At 37.2% G+C, this 18,188-nt stretch overlaps 1 protein-coding gene across 6 annotated transcripts in view; it reads left to right on the top strand.

The window, feature by feature from the left end:
- Nucleotides 1-18,188, top strand: part of Lcorl (ligand dependent nuclear receptor corepressor like) — a 154,576-nt gene that overhangs the window by 128,488 nt on the left and 7,900 nt on the right. For 4 of the 6 annotated variants that reach the window (XM_051164978.1, XM_051164982.1, XM_051164983.1 and 1 more), the window contains one exon: nucleotides 704-7,210. The exons of 1 other annotated variant lie outside the window; for it this stretch is intronic. In XM_051164978.1, the coding sequence (XP_051020935.1) occupies nucleotides 704-5,462 (4,759 nt within the window). In that variant the 3' untranslated portion in view covers nucleotides 5,463-7,210. Of the gene's footprint in view, nucleotides 1-703; nucleotides 7,211-18,188 lie in introns of those variants that run through there. One more of the 6 variants, XM_051164979.1, reaches the window with a different exon arrangement.

The following is an 18,188-nucleotide window of genomic DNA, read 5'->3' as shown; positions in this document are numbered from 1 at the left end:
GGCATTTTTCAGCATTTGAAATTTAATAACTAGGTAAGTAATACCTTTAGTTTTCCTATGCTTTTCCATAGTTTTAAAAATAGTTAAAAGTAGATATACTTTTTAAATAGCTTCCTTTTTCTTTTATATTTTTACTAGGTTAAAATGCCTGAAATTTAATCTCAGAAAAAAAAAAACTCTCTTACTTATATTGAATCTAAATTTGATAACCTTCTTCATGATTATGTAAAGCTCTTTTAATATTAAATTTCATTTTTACTACCTAGAAAAGTATTTTAAATTAAAATAAGATTTCACTCCTTACCTTCCTTATTTGTACTAACATGGGCTGATAATTATAAAATATGTCAAACTGTCCTACTTCACAAAAATTTTTATTCCTTCTGAAGCACTTTTCCTTAAAGGTTATTAGTATTTCCCAAATTCTTAATATTGCCAGTGTGTTGGTGTAATAATATATAATCATCCAATTTTGTATTACAAAGGCTTTTACTTTGACTCCTGTACTTTGTCATAGGAAATTACTTACTAGTGCTTCATTCTGTTTCTGCTAAAAAATAACCAAGATATCCTTGCAGTTCCGTCCATAGGAGTCAGGAGTCCAACAATACCAAAATACATCATTCAAACGCTGTCAAGAATTATAACTCCTTATCATGGTATTTTTGCTGTAATTCATTTTTTGTTTGATTTTTATTTTTAGTTCAACTGTTGATGCAAAATCAGAGGAAGCTACTAAAATGGAAAAAGGAAAATCAGCATTAAGCAAAGTTTTGGACTCTTTGTGCATACATCACCATCAACAAGTTTTGGCTATGTTGAAATTTCTAGTCCAAGAGCAGAATGCTGCTTCTCTTTGCTGTTGTAATTCATCATGTGCTGTGTCTTCAGAATCTCAAAAGCCCCTGGTGGAGGATGATATACATGGTCTGTTCTGTAGCTGTGAATATAGACTGGCAGAAAGAGGGTGTTTACATAATGAGAGACAAAGCCCTGGTTTAGTATCTCTGCCAGTCTGTATTAAAGAATTACATTGTTTGTCTTGTCAAACTGTAACTGTTGAACACTCTAAGACAGTAATGAATAGAGGAATTGAAAGTTATAATCCACACAGGTGCAGTTGTGGACAGTTAGCAAAGATTCACTCTACAGAATCAGCCTTTCACAGCCCTCTTTTGTCAAAGGAAGTTTGTGATCCTTCAGTCACTCTTAAAGATGCCTGTAGATCTCGAAGTCCCTCACCTCCACCATTATCACCTGTGGAGACTGGAGGGTTTGAAAAGTGGAAAGACATCGTCACAGAGCTTTCGGCCTTAGAAAATAACAAACTTGAGACAAGTATTAACCAGCCTCCATCTCTCACACCAGCAGAGATAAGTGTTCACAAATGTGGCCATGACAGCAAAACACATAAAACTAAGAAGTCTAATAACTCTTGCCCTGTGCTTGTGGATGCCAGCAGTAGTTGTACTACAAATCCTGAAAAGGGGGAAACAGCTGTAATTTTTCAAGATCTAATGGATCGTATTAATGAAAAACTAAAATCAATAGAAACCACAGATATAGCAAACCTTATAAAATTACCTAGCAATGACTGTGATCCAGACAATGATTTTAAATTGGGAGATTTAATAACATCTCTTTTGCACAGTGCAACAGCCAGTGATTATAGTTTTATGGAATTATTGAGTCAACATGATAAAAAGGTAGAAAATAAAATTATTCAGACAAGATTCCGCAAACGTCAACAAACTTTATTTGCAATGCACAACTCTCCTGATTCACCTGTGATCAGAAGGCAGTCTTTACAGATAAAAAGAGAACTCGCCAGTCTTGATGAAAACTTTCTGAGAAAAAGATACAGTGAAAAAAATTCAAGAAAATTGTCATGTAATGATAACATGCTTTCAGTTAACAAAGAAGAATCTCAGCCTTGTCAAGAGCCTTTTAAAAATTCTAAAAGCTTTCAAAATGGAAATCATGCAGAAATACCATTTTCTCCAAATGACGTAGCACCATCACTGCAGGTACCTCGTGGGAGTTTGGAAACTAACTTGTCTTTTGATCAGTCTTCAGAAAACTTTAAAGCAACTTCATTTGAGGAAATGAGCCAAAGAAAATCACAGGAGAGGTCTACAGCTGAGAAACTAACTATACAGAATAATAGGGAAAATACAAAACTAGAAAATATTCAAACACTTCTGAGAACTGATGCTCGTGGGCTTTTGAGCAGAACTAAACGAAATATTGTGCCACCAGGGTGGTATTCTATATATGTAACAAACAATGCTGTTTCTAAAAAGTCCCCTGAGGGCCAAAAAATATCAGACTCTGCACATAGAAAAGATCCAGTCAGAGATCCAATTGAAAGTTTCCAAAATATAGACTTAAACAAAATTGCAATGAATTCGAATTTGCAAGTTGTTGTAGAGCGCTTGGAAGACACAATAAATATGGCTCAAAGGTCTTGGGCTAATCAAGCACTACCTAAAGGATATAACACATCCAAGAAATTGCTAGAAACAGATGATAAAGACCAAAATGCTGAGAGAGATTTGACTTGTACTTTAAGTAAAATGGCTTGTAAAAATCAGGGTTTATCAAAATCTGTATTAGCATCTAGTAATAAAAGGAGTCATGGTATGTCTCTAATGGATTTGAGCAAGACATCACCCATTTTAGAGAGAAAGAGCTTGATGCCCAGTATTGAGAATATACCAACAAAATGTGAAGGTATTGAAAGTTCTGTGTCTAACTATTCCAGTCCTATCAAACTTATGTTTTTGTCTGAGACTAAAAGCAGTGAAGGAATCAAATACACCTTAACTTCAGTCAGCACATCACAATCAAATGCTGATTTTGCTTCTCACAAACATAAAAACCATCAGGTAACTGGAAGAAAAAGAAAAGCAAATGAAATGCCAAACACTAGCTTTGAAGAGTATAGTTCTGATCATCATGATCCTAACTTGCTTCAGCATGAATTACACCAGTTTAACTGTGGACAAGAGGCTACAGCATCATCTGCAGAGCTTACTGATAGTTCAAAGAGTGGTAACCCGCAAGAAGACCCTAAGGGAAAGTCAAATAGTGCTGCTGACTTACCACATAAAAGAAAGCCAGGTAGACCTAAAAAAATTGGTCCCCAAGTTGTGAAACAGATTAAACGGCCAATTGGAAGACCACCAAAACCTAAAGCTGGTCAAACAGATGTCAGTGTTTGCCAAAATGAATCTTTTAGCCCTGAAAAGAAAAGTCCAGAGTCTTTCATATCAGAAGCCAAAGAAGGTGTTTGCAGAAAGAGTATCATTGTCACTGTTGTGTATGGAAGGTCAAGAAGAACCAGGAGATGTGTTTCTGAAGGAAGCATGAACATCAGCAACATCTCATTGAACAGTGATGCTGCTGACTTTCCAGTTAACTCTTGTAATCTCAGAAATACTAAGGAGCAGGAAATTGGCAGTGGTGAAAGTCTGAGTGCTGTATCAAGATTGACAACTGAAAGTGAGATTTTTTATTCTGACTTTGATTATGTTAGGCCCATCAAAAGCAAATCTATGATCCCTCAGGCTTCCAAGAACATTATTCGACCAAATCAAAAGCCTTTCTCAATTGTTAGGAAGCCTGGTAGACCTGCAAAAGTGAAAATCTCTGGTATATCTGTAACTGTTAGTAGAATTTCACCTCAGGAGAGAGAAGTATGTGTTAGCAGCTGCTTACCTCCTTTAGAACAGGAGACCATGTTAGAGAAAACTTGCCCAGAAGAAAAGCTTGACCAACAGTGCAGTAAGGTGGATAGCATCAAGTGTCCCAATGTTGACATACTTAAAAATGAATCAAACAGTACTGTTGTGTCTATACCTTCAAAACATTCAATTAGGGCTAGAAAACCGTCTTTGCATTTCTTACATTCATTTGCATCCTCTGGCTCACTTACTTACAAAAATGCTCTGTGTCATAAGTCATGTAAACTCCATTTGCAGAAAGCCAAAAGTCCAAAGAAAAAATGCAAGCAGTCAAGTTTTAGACTAGCTTCCAAAGGTACCACAGGATCTAGACGCTCAAGGAAAGCAAAAAAATACTTGGAAGATAAAAAATTAATGCCCATTCCTGAAGTATCCTTGAATCCTGTAATTTCATCCAACCCTTTACTCAGGTGGTGGGCTACTTCTGCTTCAAGTGATTCCTTGTTAGAGGAATTAAACAATAGATTTGAACAAATAACAAATGCGTGGGTACAGGTGAGTAGAGATGAAGCTCAAAATTTCATTCATAGAACAGAATATACTGAAGGTAATCATTTCAAAGCGGCAAGACCTTTGGAAACCTGTCTTCTAGAACTTGAAGTTTCACCTGTAAAAATGCTTTTTCAGAAAAAGTATGATTTGAATGAACTTTGTACCTGGTTTATGCAAACAACAGAAACACAGTCCCTTTCACTAGTTAGAAAAGCAAATGCACGGAACCCCTTGGAAGTAATAAACACCAAGGGCATTAAGTTAGGGGGGAAATGCTGTGGGTTTAATGCTAGTCCTTTCAGGAAGCACTTTAAAAAATTTGCGGTCTCTTCTCCTTCAAAGTCAGCTGGGAAGTTTCATATACTACATGAAATGGTTGGCTCACCATTCTTAAATGTGAAAAGTAATTTAACACTAGCCAGGTTGAAAAGGACTGAGTTTAAGAGTTTGCACTGTGAAAGGTGGAGAAAAGAGGAAAGGCCACACAGCTACAGAACAGTTGATTGGAACTCAAAAAGAAGGAACTTAAGATTTTTCTGCCAGAATCAATTTTTGACTAACACGGAAAGGCAGACAGATGAAGAGACAACACTCAGTGGGAAAAGCACAGGAGGTAACCAGTGGGCCTTGCCCCTGGAAACCAGAGTCAACTTTCCTAGAGAGAGGGTGGCAGTGCACGATTTCAAAGCACATGCTAGTTTAGAGAGTAAATTTAAGTCAGAAGCAAAGCAGAATGGAACAGGGTGTGGCCAGATTGAGTCTGAAAAGGATCAAAGACTAGAAAATGTGTTTTCCCATAATTGGAGGTCAAAAACTTTAAAAGACTGTAGAATATTTCTGAGGAAGATCAACTGTCTTGAACACAGAAATACTTTAAAGCTAAATACGGTAATTAATCCTCCTGAATCTGTTGACACTGGAGGCCATCAGGCACAACCAGAAGAATCAATGCGCTTTAGTTTAAGGTCCCATTCTGCAAGGCAAACTTCCTTTAAAAAGCAAAACGAAGGAAGAGAAAATGCCAAAGCAAATAGTCCTGCAAGTGACAGATTGCCTGATGAACTTGACAGTAGACAGCTAAATAATCCTGACAAATTTGAGGTTCTTAGCAAATTAAACAAAAGAAAAAGACCACCATGGAAGACCACAGAAATGTCAGCAAAAAGACATAAACGACAGTCTTGCAGCAGTGGACAAATGGCAAACTTTTGTACAAAATCCTAAGTAGGTAAGTTTTTTTTCTCCTTAATTTTAAAGTTTCATTATAGGTGCCTTGAGTAAAACATAAGCTACTAGGTAGAAAAGGAACAGCTAATTTGGTTCTATTTTGTTTCTAAAATATTTGAACAACTTCCTTTCTTGGCACCTAGTATGAAACTCGTGAAATTAGGTGCTGCTAGATGTGGTGCACTTAGCCACTGAGTGTCTGGCATTCAGACACAAGACAAACACATTTAGAAGAGACATGAAGAACTTCTTGAAAATAGCCCATGAATGTATTTGTGGGTGACTGTGAACAACTAACTAAAAATTCACTTCTGCAGGCTAATATATGCTTATTCTCCTCAAAAATAACTATGAGAATATACAGGAAACAGCTAAGACTGTCTCATTTAAGACTGTAACATTGTAGTCCTAGTTGTAAATCTTCCTCATTAAACTGTTACTCCATTTGATACTGCCTTGAAAACATGCTACAAGACTGTTTATTTAGAAAGTGGTATACTAAATTTTTTTCAATGATTAGCAAGTATATTAAGTGGGCTTCCATTTAGAGCTCACGTGCCCAGATATAAAGAGGAGAACTCCTTTATGTAACTGAGCAAGTCACTATTAGGCCATGTCAAATTGAGAATGCAATCAGAAATTAAGTTACACAGTCCTAGCATCGGTACCCCAGGGAAATTATTGCCTTTTTGAATGTAGCAAAGTGATCATATGAACATGGTAGTTGCCAGCATAGCCGTTTTCCATCTACTTATTTGGTAGGTGGTGGACAGTGCAGGATATTAGAATGGGAAACTTTACAGATTACTTCCTCACCATGAGAGAATACCAAGTTATATTTAGAAAGAAGAGAATGTTATGGTTTGGGTTCATTTTTACATTGGATAACTTTGGGGACTTAGGAAAGTATTAGTGTCTTACTAGAGGCAGTAACATCAGTTCTCATTAAAATACTAAATGCAGTAATTAAGCTGAAAACTTTTAAATAGGCTAATGGTTTTATGTGTAACCCCTAGTTCACTTAAGTGAGTAATTTTAACATGTATAATTCAGTACTGTGTAACATATAGTGATTAAAATCTCAAATATCTGACATGAAATGACTAAATTATAAAAGGTAAATGAAAACTATAAAGAATAACTTACTTGTGGTCCTCAAGAAGACTAAAAATAACAGTATTAACAAATGCTATGTCAGGAAATTACCTAATAACCAATTTTTAAGCTTATAATTCACCTAAATATGTATAGATAAAGAATAAAATATAGTTTCATTTTTACTTGTGCTTCATCTTCATCTCATGCTATTACAGATTTTCAAAAGCAATTTGCATTCATTTTACAACAGAACCGTATTTTGTCCTTACAGCTTCTTACCCATTGTATTTTTCTAACAGTCAAATACAGTCTTACTTTAATACTCTTTTTCACCCTGCCAGATATAAGATTATCCTAAAGCAGGAAGATGGAGAATATTTAAATATTACTTTTTCAAATTAATTTTAAAATTCTTTGTGAGTACTTAAAAAATTACATCATATGAAGAGTTGTTTTTCACCTTTTCCATTTTAAAATTTGCTAGTGCTGTTTCCTGTTCTGCTTAAAATTTTATTCATCTTTACTGATAACTTTCCTTCTTTATTTTTAACATTTTTAATCAACAAGATCATTATTTTTATACAATTGTATTTATAACAATATTTGTTTTTGTTTATGTGATTTTTAAATGTTTCTTACAGTGTCATTGTGGTTTTTTTTTTCCCCCCCTTCTCATTACTCTTGGTAGTCCATACTTCTTTTTGCCTTTTTGAAAGTAACACTAAAACTCATTGTTGGTTTTAATATGTGTTTTTGTTTTTCATAGATTAATTAGTGACTGAACATTTGTGACTGTTAACTACAAGACTTTCCTAGAAAAATTCTTAGGACAGTGTATATTATAAATTTTGAAATATTTCTATTGGTGGAAAATAATTGTTTCTATCATGAGTGTCTTTCGTTTGTACATGTTAACTGTCCAAATGTGATTTATACATAAGATTTCACTGCTTTTGCCATACTCTGTTAAATGTAGGCTAGTGAAGGAAGGCAGGTGCAGTTCTGTACTGTTGTGTTTCTCTTATTTAAAGAGTGGTTACAGTGTGTTCTCAGTGAAGAAGATCTGTGAAGTTCCATTTCATTTAAGTGAGAAAAGATGTGCACACTAATATAAATAAAGTTATTTTATGATGTAAGCAGATTATTACATGTTCAAAGGAAACACTGATTAATGCCATGAGTTTGCTCTTAGGAAGCATAGAAAACTAAATACCTACTGAAGGTTGAGTCATGTAACCAGGAAGAAGTTACCTAAACGAACCCGAAGGAGGAAAATGGGATTTCAGATTTATCCAACATTGTTGCTTATATAGTGAGACTTGAAAGAACCTCAAATACTAGAAGCTAACAAGATGTAGGAAGTGTTCAGGTGAAACAAATTACATGCAGAAAATGTAGGTAGTAAAGAAAGTTGGCTCATTTGGAACTTGGAGTAATTTGTCAGCGCTATGGTATGAAATAGGAAGGTATAAATCACAAAGACAGAATCACTGAGGGAGGCATTGTTCAAATTGTGAGACAGCTTCAGTTAATAGGAAGGGGAAAGTTCTAAGAAAACTATGAAAGAAATTTTACAGAAGTCTATGAAATAAAGCCTTATTTCATAGTGTCTTTGGTTTTTAATTCTCTCATATTACATCCCAACCGCAGTTTCCCCTTCCTCCACTCCTTCCAGTCTTCCCTCCCCACCTCTCCTCTCTTCCTCCTCCATTTCTCTTTAAAAAAAAAAAAAGAATGCAGGCCTCCCAGGGATATCAAACAAACAATGGCATAACAAGTTTCAGTAAGATTAGGCACCTCTCCTCATATGAAAGCTGGATGAGGGAACCCAGTGGAAGGAAAAGGGTCCCAAGCACAAGCAAAGAGTCAAAGACAGCCCCCACTCTCACTGTTAGGATTCTCAAAAGAATGCCAAGCTACACAAATATAAGGTGTTTTCAAGGAACCTAGCTCAGGCCCATGCAGGATCTGTGATTGTCACTTCTGTCTCTGAAAATCAGTGTCTTAATAAATAAGGGAATGAAAATGAAGGGAAACATCCAGAGTTCTCTGTTGAGCATCTAAGAACATTTTTGCAGTGGGGGGCAGGGTTAGAGTTACCGGTTTAGATGTAGTTAGTGGGATATCTAAACAAGATGCTAAAGAATCAGGAAGACAACATGTTTCCTGTCCAGAGATGACGCTTGAACTGAGACAGATTTGGCAAGTCAGAAAAGTCACTGAAATAGGAAAGATTCCTCTAAGACTGCAGGGTCGTAGCAGCCCAGAGTCACCCTGGGATGCAGAAAATGGTTGTCTATTAAATGAGACCGGTAAAAGTACTCCAAAAAATGAGAAAAGAGGAGAGAGGCTGAGGGGAAATGTTTTAAGAAACCAGTGTTAAGTTGTGCTTGAGTCAGTCATGATGAGCACTGAGATGGTTCCAGGGAATGTACAAAGAGGTTATCCTGGTCAAAGAGGGAACCTGTGTGGAGTAATAGGCGCAAAAGCCAACTCCAGTGCCAGATGCTAAGTGGGCAGAGAGGAAGTGAAGACAATAGCTGTAGAAAACCATAGAGCTGTGAGTAGTCAGGAGGTAGAAAGGAAGGTAGCATTTGCTGAGATTAGAGATGGGGTTTGAAAATGTCTAAATGTCAAAGCAGTGAGAAGTTAAAAGGCTGAGTGTGTGAAAATGAGATGGAAGCCCTGAGTTTGGCTATTGAGGATAGGATCTGGGAGGAGGGACTTGTTAGAGTTGTTCTTGACCAGACATTACTATTTCTCTTTAAAAAAAAAAAAAAAAAAGTTGTGAAACAAGTTGTGGGAATACAAGTCAGTTATTCATGAGCAGAATATTGAGATACTCAAAATCGTTTTTTATGAAACTTTTTGTGACTATGGGGCTAGGGAGTGTCTTAGCCAGTATAGTGTACCATCCACTATGAAAGCATGAGGACATGAGTTTGGATCCCCAGAATGCATTTAAAACCTGGGCACAGAAGTGCACTTCTGTACAGCACTAAGGAGGCCAAGAAGGGTGGAGGACTGAAACTCATTGGACCCCTGTCAGACTAGCCAAATTATGAGTTCGAGTTTCAGTGAGAGACAGTCTCAGAAAACAAGGTGGAAAACTTAGAGGACGGCACCCAGTGTTGAGTTCCACCCTCACATGCATGTGCACAAACATGCACACCCACCCATATGCACATGTGTACATACTATACAAATGTACATAACACATATTCACAGATGCGGTATTCTGAGAGTAGCATAATTAGATTAGGAAACGAGGTTTGAATAGCTGTCTCTAGAGATACAGATCTGCATAGTGGCGTGTTGTTATCTCAGCTACCAGAGTACGCTTGGATTTATCATGTGTGTAAGTTGGAAGGCTGAAGAGATCAGTCCAGTGTGTACAACATTCTGGAAACAATAAGGACCTGTATGATCAAATTGAATTATGGGTAATCTAATAGTAGTATAAAATAGGTGTGAGGATTGGAGAAGGATATGTGCATTTGATTAGATGACATTGACATATGTGTATATAGTTCTAGAGCTTAAACACAGGGCCAACTATATGACAAGGAAGTGCTCTACCAATGAGCTACATCCCCAACCCAAAAATGGGATGTGAAGGACCAGGTGCTGAGGAGTTTTAAGTAATAATAGCCTAAATCCACTGTGACTACCAAAAGATAGTAATACAGATCATTATTGGTGCCCATGTTTCCCAAGTCCAGAGCAAGCATGCCTGTTCCTAAATTGTAAATACCTGGGTATACATACACTAACTTTGGACTTATGTGAGGAACTTGACAAGACTATAAACAACTTACTATGGATTTGAATGTACTATAGACTCATTTAACTCATCCTAAAATGTCAAGTTTCTGTAAATATTCAAGAATTTGGATTCTCACATTACTTTTAAAGTATTTATCAGATTCTCCTATTTGGTCTTCTGTCCTGAAAAAGTGATGGAAAGTTTTCATTTATTTTGCATTCAGAACACACACACACACACACACACACACACACACACACACACACACACACACACACACACACCACTTATAAGTGATTCTTCAATTACAGATTCCCTTCAACTACCTGAAACCAGGGCTGAAACTGTAACCCCCCACTCTCTGACCCCCTCAGAACATTCAGGCACTTTGATGATTGAACACAAGATGTTCTTTCATATTTGTGGGGTTGAGGCACCTCGTTTCAGTGTAGTCTTAGACATTATTTTAGTTTATATTATTCATCATCATAATTGTCACTTAATGGGGAAATGCATAGGTTCAGAGTGGACTAGTCTAACTTTCATTTTGGTGGAGAAACATTCCTGCATGGCTCAGTCACATGAGCTGTACTCTTCTGCACAAGCTTCCAAAGGCGGATGCCAAGGAACACTTACCACCGTGGCAAGTGCGTCTGTTCTGCCTCGTTTCCCCTAAGGCACAATTCCTAAGCTTCCTAAAGACACTTCTAAACTTTTTCTGTCACTTCTTGTATCCATACTTGGGAGCACTTCTTTATAGAGTTTTCTGATAAATTCAGAAAACAATGTGACTATAAAGATAAGTTATGTGTGTGCTGTTTGACTCTGTTCTCTATAAAATAAAAAATCTGGGCCTGGAGAGATGGCTCAGCAGTTAAGAGTGCTGACTGCTCTTCCAGACGACCCAGGTTCAATTCCCAGCACCCACATGACACCTCACAACTGTCTGTAACTGCAGGATCCAACACATATACATACAGGCAAAACACCAATGCACATAAAATAAAAATAAATTATTTTTTTAAAGATCCAGGTGACAAGGGCTTTGGTAACATGCTACAGTAAAGGAATGCTGTGGCAAATACCATTAAGACCAAGGCAATCACATTCTGATAACCATTTTTGCTTCTTGGATGTTAGCTATAAAACATGAATTTATGGCTAGTTAAAAAATAGGTTGAAAATTATTTTTGGTCATGTCCAATTCTGCAGCTACTTCTCCCAACAGCAGTTTAAGCTATGTTGATGTGTCTCACTAGAGTAGTATTCATCTTTATCCACCAGCGTGGTGCTGCAGGAGCCATGGCACCAGCTTTTCCATTTTCTAAATCCATATTCTCTCCCTTCTCGTTATAGCCCTGTTTTTCTAGCTGAGGTAAAGTTCAAAGGTCATCCTTCTCTTCTTCAGTGGTCAGTTGCTGGCATCTTCAGAGGCTGACTTCATTGCTCACATCTGCCTCCTATGATGGTGTTACCTCACTTGTTGCCTCAAGTAATCTCTGCCTTTTATATTTCCTTTTTTTCTTTGTTTTAACTTAATCCTTTCTTGAGACAGACATGCTGTATTACACAAGCTTAACAGTGAAATCCTGCCACTCAAGTGGCTGTCATTCAAAACATGGCCATCAAACCCACTCCATGTTTCTTTACTTAAGAATTCAAAATTTGGACTGTAAACATGACTCAACAGTGAAAAACACTGCTGCTCTTCCTGAGCACCAACAACTCCCAGCACACATGACAGCTCAAGCCAGCTCCACTCCATTCCCTGGGGCTCTTCTGCCCTCTGCAGGTACTGCATTCATGCCCAGACATACATTTAAGCAAACACTCAGAGGAGGGGCTCTATGAACTGCCTTGCCTGGTGCTTTCTTGCAGTATGCTAAATAGACTTTTTCTACTCTGACCTAAGAGTGAAAACAATAAAAATAGAGCACTCAGAACTCTTAGTTCAGCTCTCCTAATTCCCATTTCTTTCCCTTACTTTTCCTAGACTATAACAGTGTTTTTACACTGTGCCTCTGAGCATCCTAGTATCACAACACTAAGCCCGATGCAGTAGCCTATGTATGTTTTACTGAAAAAGAATAAGGTAAAATAGGATATGTGCCTGAATTATTTTTTACCCCTATTTTTTCTTGTTTATATTAGTTTAATTTTCAATCAAACATTGGCTTCTTCCTCCTAATTCTAGGCAACACTGGGAGTTCACTGTTTATATTGTTTCTCTGTTATAGGAACATAGAAAATTAGATTTTACAGTCTGTTTATACAGTCACTCAGAAATGTGTGTACTCCTGGATGTTTGTAGTGCACATCTATAATCTCAGCCAATGGGAAGCTACTGAGCCCACATTTGAGGCCAGGCTAAGCTACATAGCAAATTCAAGAGACAGTCTCAAAAACAAGTTCTTCTACTATGTGCTAGCCAGTATAATAAACACATGGGAAACAATGGGAGGTGATGCAATTTCCTCCTTCATTTTTACATTTATTAAGGGAGGCAGACATCAAACTAATGATTTCAGAACTCACCAGTAAGCTTTCAATTATTGTATGGTGTTATGAGATTTTATTATAAAAAGATTCTGTCTGATCCAGAAAACATCCATTACTTAACTTCAAAGATAGAATGGGAACTAGTTAGACCAAGCACCAGGTAACTAACTAGTGGGATCAGAATGGTTTTCCAGGAAGCAAGTGAGGGAACTGCTAAGTTACAAAGATAAGGTTGGGCCAGAGTGTTTCAAGTCAAGAGAAAAAGAAAAATCAAAAACAAAAAACATGATACTGGATATGATTTACATCTGAAGAATAGATAAATGGTCCCTGATGAGCCGTGAAGAAGATGTAGATTACATGTGAATAGGGTAGCTATTAGATGATACCCTAAAAAGATCTGGTTACATTGTGAGAACAGGTGATACAGGGCAAGACTGAATGCATAGAGCCTTACGGTGTCCCAGATGAAATGGTTTCTACATTAGAACAGTGGGTCACAGTCTTTACCATGCATTATGGTCACCAGAAGTATTTGTCCAAAGATATCACTAGGTGTCAGCTACCGGGTTGGATTTGGTGAGTATGGAGTGGGCCAAGTAATGCTTATGCTGTTGATCCAAGGGCTTCACTTTGAGAACCACTGGCTTAGATGGTACATTTACAGAAATGGGAAGATTAATTGTTCATTAATGTTAGCATGTTTCCTTCTAGACACTTGAGATGTATTCAAATTTGATATATTTTCACTAATTTAAACTTAATTTATAATTTAATAAAAATCATTTTATTGCAATGAATTTACAAATAAGATCATGCCACTAGATCAAAGCACCACACAAACATTTTTTCCCACTCCCAAACTCTACATTTCAATGAATTTTACAGTTAGAATGGCCATTCTGAAGCCATGAGGCTTGGCTTAGGACGTTTACACTTTGACTACCAATTACATTTTTGCAGTTATCTACCACAATAAAAGAAAAACTATAACAGTTGAAACCAGAAAAACAATTAACTTTATATGTCCTCTTTTACAATTCATGTGTCTTTTTTGCCTGCATTACATGCTTTCTCATCTGCTTTTCTTCAATTTTTTATTCAATGTGTCCTATGAATTATTTCAAATTTTGTTGTTTAGTTTACAAATAGTTGAGGCTTTTATTGAACCCTGTCAGTGATTCCTAATTTGTTAGTGGCTTTAAAGAATAAATTACATCAATTCCAGGCTTTCTTAGTTGGCAGATTTAGTTTATGTTCTAGAATCTTACTACATTTTTTATTTATTGATTTATTTACTTGTATGTGTGAATAGGTGAGCATGTGTACATACATGTGTGCACATGTGGAAGTCAGAGAACAGCTTGGGGAAGTCAGTTCTCCCCTTCCAAATATGGGCCCCCAGGAATCATACTCAGGTCATCAGCTACCCATGGAGCTATCTCTTTAGTCTTCAGGCTCCAGAATCCATTGAAGTCTTCTAAAATGATCCATGTTGTTGAAAACAGTGTGGAGGCTGCATGTGTCAAGGGTGCTGTGGATACCAGTGATCCAAGTTGGCAAATAACCCTGCTGTTGTCAGTTTACTCACTGAATTTCAGACTTATCTGTAGCTTAGAGAAGTGTCAGTCTGCAACTCGGGTTGTGGGTCTTTTTATTCATTCTTTCAAGTCTCACTTCATGTATTTTGAAGCACTGTATTATTTGCATGCATAATTAGAATCATTAACTGCTTTGTAAAACTGATTTAATAGTGGAATGAACTTGATCCCTAAAATACCCTGTACTCTAGAATTATATTTTATTTTGTGATGATCTTTCTGGGTCACTTACCTCTGGTTTTTTTTTTTTTTTTTTTTTTTTTTTTTTTTTTTTTTTTTGTACATCTTTTCTGTAACTTTATTTTTTGCAGTTATTCCTTTATATTGAGATGAGTTTCTTGTAAGCAGCATATGGTTGAGGCTTAGTCCTTTTTTTTTTTTCCAATTTGATAACCTCTGCCTTTTAGTAAGCCACTTATATTTCATATTATTAATACAATTCAGTTTAAATCAGCTGAAACCTTTTTTTCTATTTAGACTAAAGCTGCTGTTAGATTTACACTATGTATCATTCATTCATCACCTTCAAATAGTATACTACTTCATGAACATCAAATTTTATAACATTTTCCTTCCCCAAGCCTTTGTACTGTTGCTGTCATAATTTTACATTTGTCAGTATATAAATTGAACAAGAACTATGTTTCTAAAATAGTAATTCTACTGTTTCTATTTTTCTTTTACACAGTATGCTCCATTTTTTGTTGATATAACAAAATACCTGAGATGGACACTTTATAAAGGACAGAAGTTTAGCTCTTCTTGACTGAAAGCTTGAGGTCAAGCAGCCACAACTGTTTAGATACTGCCCTCTCACTGGACAGTACCACCAGAGGTTCTACCATCTTAGTACCGCAACACTTCTCAAGATATGAGCCCTTTGGGGATACACAAGCTACAAGCAGTAACTATCATAGTCATCTTCCAAGGAGATTTTTGTAAATGGGAAGTTTTTTTTTCATAAATTCTTTTATTCCTTGTGCTTTTAATTTTTCTTTCTTTCTTTCTTTCTAACAAATCGATTTCCATCTAAAATCATTTCATTCTTCCTGAACCTCTTTCTGAGTGTCCAGTAGTGCAATTCTGCTATGGATCATTTTCACTCATCCTTTTCTTGTTATGTGGCACTCTTTTTTAGAGGGTACCTTAAAAAGCTGAGCTGGGAGATGCACACCTGTATTCCAACCTAAGTGTCTGTGGCAGAAGGGTCATGGCTTTAAAGGTATCTTGGGCTATATAAGAGTTCAAGGCCACTCCTTATACTGCAATTTCACTGCAATTTTTTGCGGATAGTATTATTCATATATCTTCTCTCTCATTGACAGTTGTTAGTTAACTGTCTAGTCTGTTGTCAGTACCACCCAGAATGTTTCCCATTTCACAGATTATGCCCATCACCTCCAGTTCAGACTTTCTGTGCTCATCATTTCCCACCGCTCCCAACCTTTTGAACTTACAGAACGTATATTTTCAATACCTGTATTGACCTCCTTTTGTGCTATTTTATAATGTTACTCATCTATGACTGTAAACTGAATTTTTGTAGTTAGGAGCCATAAGTTCCTCTTTTTATCCCAACTAACTTGTGTGAAATATTAAGTCATTGTGAGTTTTATGTTGTTTTGTGATGGGTTTTTCATGGTACTTTACATGCTTTGATCCTTTCAAGTCTGGTTATAAACATTGCTAGGAAAACCTGTGAAAGACTTACTCTCCTGTTGTAATTGTTGTCTCGGAGGCATACTGCTGAATAAGCTCACCTTTTCCAGTCTTCTGAACTCAGCTGTTCTGCCTCAACACTCCTCTCTGAGCTGATTTAAAACTGGCTTCTCTCAGCTTCTCCCGAATGCTCTGCTTCTGAACTCCTTGAACTTAGCTGTGCTAAACTTCCTGTACTGTGCTGTGCGGAACTCAACTCTTCTCTGAACTCTGTACTGTACTGTGTTGTCTTCTCTACTCTCTGCTGCTCTTATGTTGCCTCTTTCCTGTCTCTTCTCATGAAAGTTGGTCATTTCCTATCTGAACCATTCTCTCAGATCTTTCTCTGATATGTCACTTTGTCTACCCCCGCCCACCCCCAATTAGACATCACTTTCAAACATGGGTACGTCTTTCTACAGACTAACTTTGCCTTCACTGTTTGGGATTAAAGGTGTGTACTAAGAGTATGTCTGTATTCCACCTGGGTCACACAGATCTAGGTCTTTGGATGTGATCAGAGAATCCATGTTGCTGCTGGATAAAATTACTCTACAAAAAAAAACAAAATAAAACAAAAGAGTTAACTGCTAGTCTATAACAGTGGAACTCAATGAGTGATGATTTTGCTCCACAAATGGCAATTTTTATTGTCACATTTAGAGTGTGTTGTAGCCATCTAGCAGGTAGAGGCCAGGAGTGTTGCTGCACATCTTACAGGGCATAGGGTGACCCTTCACAATACAGATTATGTGGCTCCTAAATACCATGATGGGAAAATTCTCCATTTGAGCAATCTTAACACTCATGTGACTCTTAGAAGACCCAAGGTCTGATAGGTGGGAATGTAAATTACCCATACCTACAAGGCTTCATAATCTTGTACCTGGTCTTTCTCACAGCCTTGGGAAACATTCATGTCCTGCCCTCCATGTCAGCAATTGTCTAAAGACCTGGAAGGCCATATTATAGCTCTGGAGTATATACAACTAGTTTGTTCATTTCTGGTCCCCAAAACTATCTCAGCAACTCTCAACTGGCTCCTTTATTCTCAAATGTATCCAGTGCCTCCAGGGTTCCTCTCCCAATCATGGATCCTGGAAATCTGCCAGATTGTCAAGCCAATTGTAGAGCTTTGTCTTCATCCAGGAATCTGTCATCTTGCCCTACCCTGTATATTTTAACTTTTGGTTTAAGTTGTTTGAAAGCAAGAGGGGAAATCTGGTTTCGATTACTTTATTGCGGCCAAAGCAGATATCCCAAATTTATTCTTTCAACAAGCTTTTGTCCAGTTTTTATGTGCTCGCTGCTGGAAAGAAATGCTGAACAAAACAGCAAGGATCTCTCTACTCTTCTTGTGCTTGTATTCATTGAAAGAGGAAAAATAGAACCATGAAGCAGTGGTAAGCTGAGTTGAATGCTGAACACAAGAATACAATTTTTAGGGAGAAACTTTGGGTTGAGGGAGAAAATCATTTGTGACCCTGGGGGTTAACATAGCACTTACGAACACAACAGAACAATGAACAGGGACCCTGAAGGAGAACTTGCAGAGAAGAAAAGAAAGCCTGAAATTCACCTTTGAGAAGCCCCAACCATTATTTTCCAGATAAGGTGGCTTGCAGTGAGAAAGATATGTGTCTGGTCTCAAAGACCTAAAACTGTCTCAGAGAAAAAGATGGCATAGCTTAGCCTGCTTAGGTTGACACAAATACCACAAACTTAGAGCTTAAACAAGTCATTTGTTTTCAGTTATGGAGGCTGAGAAGCCCATGAGGGCCAGCGGGGTTTAGTTTCTGGTGACTGTTTTCTGACTTACAGGCTAGCAGCCTTCTCATGTGCTCGTACAATACAAAGACAACCCTGGTATCTCTTCCTCAAAGGACTCTACTCTGTACAACTCTATCTTAATTACTTTCCAAAGGCCCTATCCCTGAGGTAGACTGAAAGGTGCTAAGGAAACAAGATGAGACCTAAAGATGGGCCCTTCAGTGTGATGGTCAGGAATGATTTGTGTAAGAAGTACTAGTTTTATTAAGTGAAAAGTACTTGAAGCCATAT

The sequence above is a fragment of the Acomys russatus genome, chromosome 22 (genome assembly GCF_903995435.1).
Source record: "Acomys russatus chromosome 22, mAcoRus1.1, whole genome shotgun sequence".
NCBI classification, from domain to species: domain Eukaryota; kingdom Metazoa; phylum Chordata; class Mammalia; order Rodentia; family Muridae; genus Acomys; species Acomys russatus.
This window is presented reverse-complemented; position numbering and strand designations above follow the sequence as displayed.